General features: G+C 39.0%; 1 protein-coding gene across 1 annotated transcript in view; it reads right to left on the bottom strand.

Annotated features, from left to right (window-relative positions):
* The window catches only part of Hydr2 (abhydrolase domain-containing protein 2), a 78,729-nt gene that overhangs the window by 10,570 nt on the left and 54,060 nt on the right, over positions 1-14,099 (bottom strand). The window contains exons 2-3 of the mRNA XM_065229583.1: positions 11,757-11,929; positions 11,516-11,683 (exon numbers count right to left, since the gene is read on the bottom strand). Coding sequence (XP_065085655.1) covers positions 11,516-11,683; positions 11,757-11,929 — 341 coding nt within the window. The remainder of the gene's footprint in view (positions 1-11,515; positions 11,684-11,756; positions 11,930-14,099) is intronic.

Raw genomic sequence — 14,099 nt, 5'->3', positions numbered from 1 at the left:
TATTATAACAATTTGGTAAAGAACCAAAAGTGAATTCAAAAGCTGAAACGGAATTTAGATGAAAGAGATTCAAACAGAAATTGTTTGTGGTTCAAATCGTTACCCTTTAAAAAAAGCAATTACTGTTTATGACCCTTTCTCCCCTTCACATTTACAACAATTTGTTCTGACCATGAGTACCTATGTTCTCCAATAAAAAACATCACATTGGTCGACCCGCTTCTGTGTAGGTATACCTAAATATAAACTGATACGAAGTTGCTGACCCAGCATTAGGAATGACAGTTTCGTGATGAATGTAACTATACGACCAGGAATTTTCTGTGTTCTGGTCAATCGACCTGTAAATGTGTTTCTGATAGCACGAACACTAATAGAGGATTGTAATCTGACTACCGTTTTGACACGATGTCGTTGTTGTTTAAACTGTACGGAATCTACATTGCCGCTCATCGCAGGTCGGTCCAATTTTGCGTTAACAACTAAGGGGTCAAATCTCGATTCGAAATAGTAAATATGATATACAGCCTTTTGTGGCGTTATATTCAGCGAACTGAAAAGAGGGTGGGCTGGTGGGGTTTAAAACCGATTGTGATTGAAGGATTACCTTATAAAATAGTATACCTGAAAGATTCAGCGCTAGGTACCGAGGGGCACCTATTAAAATCTGGATTCGAAATAGTCAATATGATATACAGTAGAGTGGATCGCAACCCTTTCTTCTCCACTGCTCTTCAGATGTGTATACGTCCCCAACAACGATGCCAAATTTTACCGAATTTGTTTATGAACTGGATTTGCAGGAGAATTTTAAATTTTGCATTGGAAACGAAGATTTCGAATTCAGCCAAGATTCCTGGAGAGTCGATATCACCAATAAGTACTTTCGCTGCGAACACGGCCTGACTAATCGTCCGCCTATGTTTTAGTGTTTCAAGACCCAGGAGTTGACAACGATCTTCGTATGGCGGAAGGTTCACAGGGTCATTCCAAGGAAGGTGACGAAAGGCATACCGAACAAATTTCCTTTGAACAGATTCAATCCTCGCTATGCAAACTGCTTGATACGGGCACCATACTACCGAGCTGAATTCCAAGATCGAACGCACTAGAGAGCAGTATAGAGCTTTTAGACAGAAAATGAACCAGAGTTGCCTGTTAGCTTTCGCAACGATGCCCGAGTAATGAAGCTTGAATGTTAAGGCGCAGTCCAGCGTGATTCCTAGGTCACGAACATTGGCCACACGTTGCAGAAGTTGGTGATTCATCGTATAGTTGAATGCCACTGGTTTCAGCTTGCGATGAAATGAGATAATATTACATTTTTGTACATTCAATCCTGGAGGCGAACCAGCCCCAGGCTGAAAGCCTCCCTAATAAAGATAAATTAATTAATTACATTACATTCAACGTGAGATAGTTTCTTGAGCACCACTCTTCGAAAGTATCGATTAGGTGCTGAAGACGCAAGCAATCGGCGAAGCTACGAACAATCACATAGATCTTCACATCATCCGCGTAGAACGATCGGCAACCAGTTGGGAGGATCAGTCCGACCTCATTCACAAAAATCGAGAATAGCAATGGTTCCAAGTTGCTACCTTGAGGAACACCGGAGCTGTTTGTAAAATAGTCCGATTACTCTGATCCGATTCTAACATAAAGTTCCCGATTGGTCAGATAGGACTTGAACCAACGAGTTAAACCCGAGGATACACCGAGTTTTTCAAGTTTCCGAGTCGAATGCAGCCTTATGATCTGTATATACAACGTCCACCTGCGCTCCAGCTTCCATACTCTGAAGACATAAAGAAATGAACGGAGCTAGATTTGTTGAAACTGATCTCTTGGGATAAAAATCGTGTTGGTCAGGAGAAATGTAATTTCTGCAGCTAGAGAATAATGCGTCGTTGATGATGATTTCGAAAACTTTAGAGCAGGCACTGAGTGATGTGATCCCTCGGTAATTTTCGACGTTTCTCTTGTCTCCTTTCTTGTAGATCGGGAACATGAATAACGATTCCCAACGCGTAGGGAACTCCCGAATGAAATAATGAAATATTGAACAGCTTCGAAAGCGGTGTTGTAAGCTCTGAACAGCATCGCTTCAGGATGCTTGAGGGGATCCCGTCAGGGCCAGCAGCATTAGAAAATTTCAGCTTCTTGATGGCGGATTCGACGAGGTCTACTGTAACCGAGGTAATCGAAAAATTGAAAGCATCACTGGGAGTGTCCCTCACCGCTTCAGCAACTTGGGACAACGAAGCCGTAGTGTCATTGAAAATGCTTTTGAAATGTTCTGCCAAAAGATTACATTTCTCAAGGGAATTGCTGGCGATTCTATCACCCAGGTGAATTTCGACTGGTAGCCCCTCCTCGTTTCGTTTGGTATTCACAAATGACCAGAACTGCTTTGGATTAAGCCGTAAATTAGCCTGCACACGCCTTGTGCGATATTCGTTGCTCGCTGTTGAAAATAATCGTTTGGTGAATGGGTTACGAGTACGACAGTATTTACGAAGGGCCTTCGATCTCAGACGCTTCAAATTCCGTAGTCGAGCATTGTACCATGCGGGTTTGGGAGAGGGTCGCCTCAATGGGACAGAATCAGTTATTGCCCGGCCAACGACCTCAGCGAAGTAGTTGACGGCTTCATCAATAGATGAACACGTGTCAAGGAACTGCCAATCTGCCAGGGCAAGCGAGTGACTCAGCGCGACGAAATCTGCTCTACGAAAGTCGAGCTCATGTACATCAACAGGGGGGTTATCGTAGCGAACAGGAACAGATAGGTTGATGGAAACTTCCAACGCAGGATGATTGGTGTCGATGCCAATCAAAGGCTCTGGGGCTTTTAGGATAGAACATTCCAGTCCTGCAGCTTCGTTCGCCAGAACGAGATCAAGCAGCCGAGAGTTGCTATTCAGTATCGAGTTGATTTGCGTTAAGCCATGCAGGTTGAAACCATCAAGGAGAACACAGCAGCATGCGGACATGTTCGAGTGAAGAACATCAATGCTAGGAAGATCGTTTGCAAGAACGTTCCATGAGAGCCCAGACTGATTGTAGTCACCAAATACCAGAGCTAGGTCGTTTTGTTCTAGTCGAGAGAACACGGTACCAATCGAACTGATGTGGTTTGCAATGCTGCTCGAATCAGATTTCCGGTCTGGAGGTAGATACATAGCGCCAACCCAACAAACAATTTTAGCTGCAGATCAGCTTATACAGACAAAAATTAGCTGCATAAGGCAATTTTCGGCTGTGTAAGCTAGTCTGCAGCTAAAATTGTTAGTTGGGAATACTTATTGATCTACGAGGCGTCGTTATTTTGACCCACAGCTGCTCTAGAGAAGTGCAAACTGGAGCAGGATCGATGCAGGAGCTTAGGCGTTTGGATAGCATTGATCTCGTGATTCTGAACGATATATAAAAAATTACAATCTGGTCACATTATCGGTCAACCCGGATTATCCGGAGAACCAGTGCTGTCATTTCACCTAAATGCAGCTCTAGCGTACATATATTTTACCTCCTCTGAGGATGTATACATTGCAAAGCATACGAGCAAATCACCACGTTTACGGTGAGAGCACGACAAGCCAAGTGTGAGAGAGTGTTTATTAAGAACTTTTGTGGTGAAAACTAAAATCACCCTCTATAGAGAAATGAATTTAATGTGCTCTCGAGTTCACTCAGCTAAAAGCTCTCGAGGGTTTACCTCTCGAGAGACCACACTGCAGAGCCTACTCTCCAGAGCATATGTTTGAGCGCTGTTGAAGCATTCTATTGCTACAAGAATATTAAGCTTACCGTATGCGTGATAATGTTTGCATCATCGTACAAATAAGGTTCCCGTTTCACCTGTGCATACAATGCTTTGGTTTTCTTTGCATGCACGTAACCTGACCGAAGGTGGCCACAGGTCGTCTGAGGTCAGCTCGGGTTCCGAGTATTATCGCTGCTATCAAAAGGAAGATTCGGGTGAATCCAGTGCGTTCAATAAGAAAAATGGCAAAGGAACACGGGACCGTACGGAAGATTGCGGGGCAATGTCGAGGGCACGGGAAAAACTCACATGGTTACCAACCGCATCCGGGAGCTACGAGTCGAACGATGCAAGAAAATCTTGAACTTCCTTAAGCGAAAAATCCGGTAATCCTGTTCACCGACGAGAGCATGTTTACCGTCGATCCCGTATCAAATTCCAGAACCGACCGGTATATTAGTTCTCTTCTGTTAAAAGACGTGGCCGACGAGCACAAGAACGTGTATCTGACCAAGCATCCTGCTAGCGTTATGGTGTTTGGATTGGTGGCTTCCGATGGCAAAAAAATTGACCCGGTGTTCATTCCAGAAGGCGGCAAGGTCAACACGGAGGTCTACATCGGGATTTTAAGTAAGTATGTTCTTCCGTGGATCAAATAACAGTACGGTCTGAAGTCAAATGTTGTATTTCAACAAGATAGGGCTCCGTGCCACATCTCGAACCGCACTCAGATGTGGTTGCAGGAACATCTTACTAAATATGGCGCGTCATGAAGGCCAAGGCCTGTTCTAAACGCCACCCGAGTACAGCAAGCCTCAGAAACATTGACCCGTACCTGGAGAGAAATGGATCCAGACTACATTATTAAAACCTGTCGTGCATTCCGGAAGCGTGTGGAGGCCGTAATTGCAGTAAGTGGAAACTCGATCGATGATTAACATAGTTTAAGACTCTGAGAAACATCCCCCCTTAAAATAAATAAAAAAAACCAAGTTTTTGAGAATTTTTTAAATTTTGACATTGCTTAATGGTGCAAACATTATCACGCATACGGTAAAATGGACCTACTATATATCAGTTTTTCGCGTCATGCGTGTCGATTGTGAATTTGAAAATAAGAAAAAAATGGCTGAAAAAAGAAAAAGGGAAGATGTTGTCCAGCAATGTTTTAATAAGAAAAAAGTAATAAATAGTGAAAGGAGTGCTGGTGTAATGGTAATCATGATTGCCTCTCACCCTAAAAGCTAGGGTTCAATCCTAGTCGGCGCCACTGTGATTTTCTGAGGCATAAAATCTCTGATCACGCGCGGGAAGTAAAGCCGTTGGTCCCCGGTCTATGAGTTGATGACTGGCGTCGGTAGCATTGGTGCTTAGTTCAGAAAACAAGATTGACGGAAAACAAATGAAGGGAAAAACGAGGAAGTTTTCGTAGCTTGGTGTTTGTTGTGTTATGATGCTGTTAAGTTATTTAAATGTCTTTCTACGTTCAATTTATCAAGCATTATTTATTATACAAGCATAAGCAAGAAGCGGAAGATAGTGGATTATTACTGTGTAACCATTCCACAGGAGTCTAAAATGGTGCAAAATGTGCAAGATAATATAAAATAAAATTGGTAGGTTGAAAACAGCGAAATATCGGAGGATGGACGATACTCCTATAAATATATATGTATATATTAATATCTGTGTAGATTTTGTAACTTAACCTTAAGGTGTCCGCCTTTACCTACTTTCCCCTATTAGCGATGACGAGTGTGTTGATTTTGTTTGCGGTTTTAAGCCCTGTATTGTGAAAATCTCATACAAAAATACGTACACGATTACGTGAGAAGGTACACCGTAGGAGTAATGATAGTCTCCCGGCTCAAAAACAGTCGTCATCGCAAATATCGAATGGAAAGGAAAATTGAAACGGAGCGTCAAATCAATCACAATTGCACTTGCTCTATGTCCAGAGCACCAACCAGTTCTCCCACTCCAGTGTTTTCTGGAGTGAGCATCTGTGAGTTCACTGTAGAGTGTTCTTGAGCTCTTTTGTCGCTCACTAGTTCCCACCAGTTTTCCTTGATTTATTTTCCGTAAATCTTGTGCCAGTGCCAATGCTACCGACGCCAGGACACTACCACCTATCGACCCATCAACTCATGAACCGGGGACCTACGGCTTTACTTTCCTACTAGGCGTGATCAGAGATGTTATGCCTCAGAACATCCCGGCGGCGCCGACTGAGATTGAACCCTGGCCTGCTGGGGTGAGAAGTAATCAAGCTTACCACTACACCACCGGCGCCACTTATATAAAATTTAGAATAGTGAAAATAATTTAGGGATTTTGTCGTTCAGTTTTCCCGGATATAATTGCAGGGCTGGTAGCGATCACTGCTGTCAAAAATAGTGATTTTAGTGACCATGTTGAAGAAATAAATGACCAAATAGTGACTTATAGTTGTAAAAATAGTGACTAAAAAGTGACCTAAGAGAAGAAAAGTAGTTGTTCTGATGGCACACCAAATAAATGTTTGGTGTTTTAGACTTATTCGATGAATATATCATAAACACTTATGTACGATATGAACCTTTAAAGCGAAAGATTCAATAGAAAGTTCATAACAAAACCCACGATATTAGTCAGGGTGTCTAATAACTGCAAAAACCTGGAAAACCGGGAATCCTAAGGAAACTTTATTTTTCCTTAAAATACCTGGAAGGCTCAGAGAATTTAATAATTTTAATACTAAGGGTATTTTAAAGAAAACAATTAATTTTAAAATACAAGCATTTAATTTTTCTCGTTATTTTCATTCTCACTTTGAACATTATAGATAAAGTGGATTAATCTTTAGTAACACATAAATTAAAAACAAAAACCGAGACTTGAAATGTTGTTTTTTCGAACATGCATATTTCCTAGAAATTTAAAATTTGAACTAGTTCTGGACTCAAAAGCGATAATACTTCAAGAAATTTCCAAGAATCTGGAGTAAAATTCCATGCACTGTTTTAAAAGCTCGTTGAATTTTATTAAAATTTCTTAAGACCAAGCGAATTCTGGGAATAAAATCTTTCAGAAAAACATCAAATGCAATCTGCTTTCTGAATTGAATTAAAAGCAAATTTTAATGAAAACTCTTAGTAATTTCTGAGGAGCAACTCCTTCAGAGGAAAATTCCAATGATCTTCTGAGGATAGTTTCATAAAGTATGTGGGAGAAAACAAATTAAATCTGAGAATAACTCCAGAACATCTTCAAAGGAATTCGGAAAATAAATTCAGGAAAGTTTGCCATACAAATTACGAGAAGAAATCTAAAGAATTTGTGAGGAGAAATGCTAATGAATTCTTTGGAGACTTTCAATGTGAGTAGAATTCCAAGAGAAGGAGTGAGATTCAAAAAGAAATCTGAAATGAATTCAATTAATATTCGGAGAATCTTTCCAAAGGGTTTCTTATTGTGGTGAATTTCAAGATATTTCCGAGGAAAACTGGAAGGAACTGGAGGAACTGATTCCGAGGAAAGAAAATTTAATTCGAAGCTTCATCGAAATGTTGAGGTATATTTCAATGGAAATCAGAATCAGTGTTGGCAAAATCAGAAATCAATTAATATTTCTCTGCTGTCATGCGCTCGCAATATCACGCGTGATATTGGAACAAAATATCATGCTTGATATTGATTTTACAAGCTCCTTTGATATTGCGAGACTATTCACAATGTGCAAAAATCAAGCTGAGAGTTGACTCGACACATAAATGATTCCATTGCACATCGTTTTTTTTTTGGAAATAGAAAGAATAGTTGCTATCTCTTTTTAATCTTCACCAATGGCAGACGCGAAGGGACTGCTGCAAGCCGTTATGGAAATTATGGTTGCATACGGGAGTAAAGCAAAAATCATTAAACTCAATCTCACCACAGTTTGGTGAAATTTGCAGTTGGTGAGTTTTGTTAGCTTGATATTCCGAGCTGCGATATCACAGCTTGCAAAAACAACCGCAGTAGTTTGCTTGTTGATTTTTGTCTACGAAAATCTAACGTGATCTTGGGCGTTGATGAGATTTGATTTTTTGATATTTTCCCAACACTGATCAGAATGGACTAATCTGAGGTCTTCAGAACTACTTGAAAGTTCCCAAATTTTTTCTGAAGTTAATGAAACTGCTTTTCAGTTCTTTTTTGTTTGAGAAACTAGCCTGATGCTCACAATACTTCTCATTAAAATTTTAAACTTCCCTAAAATTTAAATGACATCCTAAAATTTCCACTATTTTTTAACGACCATATATCTCATCTAAAGGTTTAACGATTCGCTGAAGTTCTCTAAACTTCTTTAAAATGTATGTGACTTCTCTAAGCTTTTAAAATTCTCAAAACTTCTCTAAGGTTTTTGCAGTTTTCATGAAGCTTGTTGTACTGCGCTGAATTTAATTGAGCCATCCTAAAAATGTTTAAGCTTCACTGAACTTCTTAACTCATTGGAAGACCTTAATGAAATTTTTAACGTATCTGAAGTTATCTAAAAATCTGGGAACTGCCTTAAATTATCACTAATCTTCTGAAACTAATGAAATGGACATCCCCCAGAAATTCTTCCAATTTTCTTAGCTTATTAAACTTCTTTCAAATGCTCCCGCATTCTGCTAATGTTAATACAAATTCCTGAAGTTCGCGGATCTCCTCTTAAGCTCCATAGGTTTCTATGAAGTTCTCGAAATGTTTCAGAAGATCACTGTCCTTCTGTGAAGATTTCAAAGTTTTTCTAAACATCTGGAACTTTTATGCTCCCACAATTTTCATGGAATTAGAGCTACATAGCTAATATAGTACTATGATGTTCTCTAAAGTTCTCAAGATTTTTCTGAAGTTCATGAAACTTCCCGTAAATTATTGGCACTAATTTAAAACTTTTTTAATAGTCTAGACTTTCCTGGTGGTATTAAAACTGCCTAAGCGATTATTGAATTTCCTCAAAGTTCTCTAGACTGCCCTGAATTTATCAGTATTTTTTAAAGAACCCGCCACTTTACTGAAATTAAATGATTTACCTTAAAGTTTCGACAATTTTTCTCAAGTACTGTAATAATTATAAACGCTCACTAATTTTCCCTGCATTATCTATACTTACCTGAACTCTAGAACTCTAAATTTGTTTGATAATCCTTCAAATTTGCTTAAGTTGATGGAATTATTCTGAAGCCATCTAATCGTCCTCGAAGTACTCGGAACTTCGCTGAATATCATGAAACCATCTAAAAATATCTAAATGTATTAGAAGTTCTCTGGATTTCTTTGAAACTTGCTAAAAGTTCTCGCATGTTTTTAATTAATGGAACTTTGTTGATGTTCTCTAATCAACAAAGCTAAATTTTCGCATTTTTTAAGTTCTTGAAATTTCCATGAAATAACACCCTTAAAATACTCTCACGTTTCCCGGATGTTCATATAATTTTTATCACGGTCCATTAATTCTCTCGAAGCTTTGCTAAAGTTTCCGGGGATTCTCTAAATTTCTACAGGTTTCTACAATTCCTTGAAATTATTTGAACTGCCCTTTGATTCTCTGATCTGTCTTGATGTTCCCGAAGCTTCCCTAAAGCTTTAAATTCTATTGAGGATCTCAGTTCTGCTCGAAAATAAATAGAATTCTCGTAAACACCTTCAAATTTCCCTGACATTCTCTGGACTTCTGTGAAGTTGCTGAAATATTTCTGAAGTTTTCATAATTTCTCGGAAGGCTTCTGTACATCCCTGAATCGGAACATCTTAAGGGTTCTCGATTTTTTTTTCAGCACATCATGGAACTATTCTGATTTTTTTTTTTCTAAATTAAAGATTATAGATCTTTAAACTGCTCCAATAGTCTGGACTAAAGCTACGAAAACTGCTATTACATTCTTAAATTCCCCAAAGATCCCTAGATCTAGCTTTTCTGAGGTACTTAGAACTTCTTAAAAATTAGCACAATACCCCTTATATTTTATATAATTCTCAAGTTCGCTTGACACTTGGGAAGTTCTCTAAAATTCTAGGAACTTCATAAAAGTTCCTGAAAATTTTCGATGCTAAATGAACCGTTTTGAGGTTCCTAAGATTTCCAGTCAGTTTCCATATTTTCAGCGTATTAACTTCCCTTATGTTCACGCAGTTTGTTTATGGAGCTTTATTGAAATTCTCAGCATTTCTTTCTTCTCCAAAGTTCCCACTATTGTTGTGAAGTTAATGGGACTGCAGTAAAGATCTCTAAGCTCTAAGATCTCTAAACGAACTTGAAATAAATCATTTATTTTTTCCTTGATTCTGGCACTTCGAAATTTGAATTGAACTTGTACATGGAATACGAAACTTCAAGATATTGAATAATTTTAGATCTTGGACTTACTCAAATAAAGTAAGTTTTTTAACTTTATAAAGTGAGAAATGAAGTAAGTGTTAAACTTTAACATTCAATGGATTTGATTGAAAAGCTGTTTCTTTAAAACTGATTGCCATGCCTTGAAAACGTTTGGGTAAATTGCTTTTGTTTTGATTTACATAAAAGAATATTTTTAACACATTCAAAAAATAGCTTTTTGATTAACCTTGTGTTTAGTTTGTGTTTTGTATGTGTGGGTGTATTTTTTTTTTTTGTAGATTTGTTTCTGTAATAATTGTATAATTACAGAGTTGATATAACGTCGATAGGATTAAGTATTTGTTTTAGAAATAGTGAAATTTTTGAATCATAGATCATATTCCAAATCTCCTTTTCCCTTTCCCGATCCAAACAATTGTCATCCACTAACCTCGAGAAGACCGCGAGTAATCGGTTCCAATCCTTTAATTTTAGATTTAAGACATTTATAATGTATAAAGAAAATGATAACTTGGCTCTGTAAAGTTTATTCGTATGAGCCTGTACAAATAAAGTAATTAACAAAAAAAAAAAAAAAAAAAAAAATAGCTTTCTCAGTGTTCTGGAAAACTCAGGTAATTTTATTCATAAAGATGAGTAGACACGTCACAAAGCAAGTTGAAAATAGTGACTCATTACAAGAAAAAGTGACTTTAGTTACTTGGCCTTAAAAAAGAGACTTTTTAGTGACTGGCTTGAAAAAAGTGACCAAGTCACTAAAAAGTGACTCGCTATCAGCCCTGTAATTGCTAATCGAATAATTGAAAAATCAAACATCACTGATTTTTGGTGTGATTATTTTGATAGTAATAAAAACGTAAAATGTCAACGCCGACTAAGACGAAGCATTGTGTTGGTCACATGGCTCATACAAACCGGAACATGTTCCGGTTATATTTCCGGAACCAGTAGACTGATTCCAAAAATATTCAAAAGCGTTCTATGGGACTATAGTACCTTGTCTTTGAACCTGGATGTGTCTCTGTATTCAATAAAGTGCTCTTCAAGAAAAGGTTTAGATTATACCATTCGACACAAAACTTCTGTTCACTATTTAATCAACAAATAATCACAATTATTTTTGAAAAATTTGGTCATTCATTCAGCGGGTAAAGGAAATATTGGATGACATGAGATTACTTTAAAATTTCATACTTCCTATATGGAAGCTCTTATGAAACTGCTGCTTGGCGACCCTTGCTATTCTAAAATTATCTAAACAGAAGAAGGAAATATAAGTCAGAAATCTACATCTAAATACTTGTCACGAAACAGAAATGTTAGGTGAATATGATGCTAATGGCACCCGGAATCAATCAAACACGTCCCATTGCTCAGAATTGCTCATAGCTTACCGTAGGTGAAAATCCGACTGGACGTAACCTGAACGCTGTCGAGCACACCGATGTGATTCAGCACGGCACACCGATAGCCGTGGTACTGGGCATAGTGGACGAAGGTGCGAATGTAGACCGATTCGGATGAATTGCCAATACCCGGACAGATGGCCACCGTGATGTCATCTGTCATTCGAAATAGATTAAATCTCATTACGATCCCGTGACCAGAATCACTACACACTGCTCATTAGCTTACCTTCCACGGAAGATATCAGCGGCTGGTAGAGGTCGTACGTTAGCGTTGATCCGTCTGCTAGCGAAAGGTACACCCGTTCGCCCAGTGGCCAGGGACATTTCACGCGGCCGACGATGCTGTGAATTATTGTCTGGATGTGGCCACTGAAACCCCACAGGCGCGTTGGAATGTATCTGAAAGATTAGAGGGGAAATTTATGGTGAATTTTTGGGAAGTGCTGGATTGTAACTAATAAAAAACTGCTGTTCATAATACATAATTGTTTATAATGCAGCATGCACTCAAAGTCGTCACTGTAATCTTGAACCGTCTTGGTATATAAGTTGGATGAGGATTCTCCCATCTTCATAGAAGGGCAGTTTTTTGTTAAGATGGTGACTATAGCTTTTCCACTTGTGCATGGAAATGTAGTGTCGCTAAAGGATAAGTATGAAGAATGGATTAGAATAATCGTATAAATTAATTTTCTCGTCGTCGTAGCCTTCATCGTCGGCCACTACCACCATCGTTGGTTGTCCTGCAAAGTTATACCCAGTAGGGTAGAGAACTACTTCGGCCTAATCGCCCATTTTGGGCCTATCGAGCAAAAAACTTCAAATAAATCCTTGATTTCAGAGTTAACAAGTCAATTGTGCGTTTGGTACGATACTTTAGTTTATAAGCTAAGGAGCGAAGTCAATGAGAACGCGTGATATGAAGGTTTGCATCAATTATTCCCAAAAACAAAAGAAGTGCTCCGACCGAATCTCGTTTTATCTTCATCCGATAGGCCGAAGTGAATTCATTGGCGTTTCAATGGCGTTTCAAAGCGTTAGGCCGAGTTTAGAATCCGTAGGCCGAGTTTGGCGTCAAGAAGCAGTGTTAGACTTTTGACAATATCTCAACGATTGGTTTCTCTTTATCAAATCTTTTGGTACGTACGGAAAGGTAAATAAATTTGGAAGCCATCAGTAATGATAACATTCCATTTGGTACTAAACTGCGCTAGATAAAGAAAGACTAAGTGTGGGTTGTGCTTAATAGGCCGGAAATGGGGTAGTTAACCCTACCTAGATAGATATATAAAAGGATAGTTCTTTCACATGCCTTTTACTGGCGTGATTGTGCATCAGCAAAGTCATTTAGGGGAACATAAACTAATGACAACGAAAAGTGTAGTGACATGATGGTGTGAAAGGGTTGGAAAGTGCTAGTCACGTGATCAGCAGAGCTTGATGGAAGGCGACAAAAGATTAAGAGAGTGCACCGCACTCTACTTAGAGGAGAGCCAAGTGTGGTGCTCAAAAAGTAAAATTTACTAAAGCGAGCTAGCTTGCATTCAATGTTATGACTATCAGAAGCATTATCATTTTTCATGCAACTTTAATGAGAAAATCATTAGAGTAAATTAAAGAAACGAACTGAAAGCCTTATTCCAGATGTTAAATTCCCATGACCTCTGATCTAGATAACAGGCCGGAGCACGCAACAGTGTCGTTTTATCATCTATCACATGTGATATTCATGCTACCCGCTACATAAGTAATCATCTAGACCTTGACCTTCCAAATGTTCAGTGGAAAGCATTCCACTTACTAAATGTTAATAACACCAGCAATTCACAGTTTGATTACTTTATCTGTTTCCGGAAACTCCCCTCCTGATCTACCATTATTCCCAGTCTAGATTGCCCTTGAATGGAAAGAAATGTAGGTACACTACGTTGCATTTGATCCGAGTGAAATGCAGTCACGTGGGCAATGTCGTGCAGCACTTTGGGAATTGGAACACAAAATGTGACTGCCATAAATACAAGAGCATCATCATCATCCCCCTTGAAATTCACTCCTACTCGGAATTGTCACGGTATGACAGTAGCACAGTACGAGTGCCCTTGCTGGTTTCATTCGCTCTTCTGCTGGAATTCAATTTCATCATTTGTTGGAATTCGGTTCGAATACGGTTTCGAATTTCACGTCAATCAAAGGAATCCAAACGGACGAAAGAGGCACACCCGGTAACGGCCAGGCAGACGACGAGAGTCAGCTGACTGTTACAACCTACGTTTTTGAATGGTTATTGTGCTATCGGTAGGTATACCTAAACGACCTAAACCTATAGAGGAGCGGATATATTGAGCTTAATTGAATTTAGTTTACTCTCCGCTCCGGTCGTTCGTATGAATGAAACCCGTTCGTCCCGGATATGGGCTCCAAACGCACACACACATATACGAAATTGATTTTATAGATAATCTCCCCGGTGTGTACCGAAGACCAGACTAAGCCCTTGGATCAATCACAATCTTCCCGAAAAAGCCCTTCCGAAGCTGGCTTCACTGGGATAAGTTCCAAAATCTATTGG

The sequence above is a fragment of the Ochlerotatus camptorhynchus genome, unplaced genomic scaffold (assembly GCF_037179485.1).
Source record: "Ochlerotatus camptorhynchus isolate MF236.1 unplaced genomic scaffold, CSIRO-AGI_Acam_v1.1 ptg000316l, whole genome shotgun sequence".
NCBI classification, from domain to species: Eukaryota; Metazoa; Arthropoda; class Insecta; order Diptera; family Culicidae; genus Ochlerotatus; species Ochlerotatus camptorhynchus.
The sequence above is the reverse complement of the archived record's forward strand: the minus strand, read 5'-3'. Positions and strand labels throughout refer to the sequence as shown.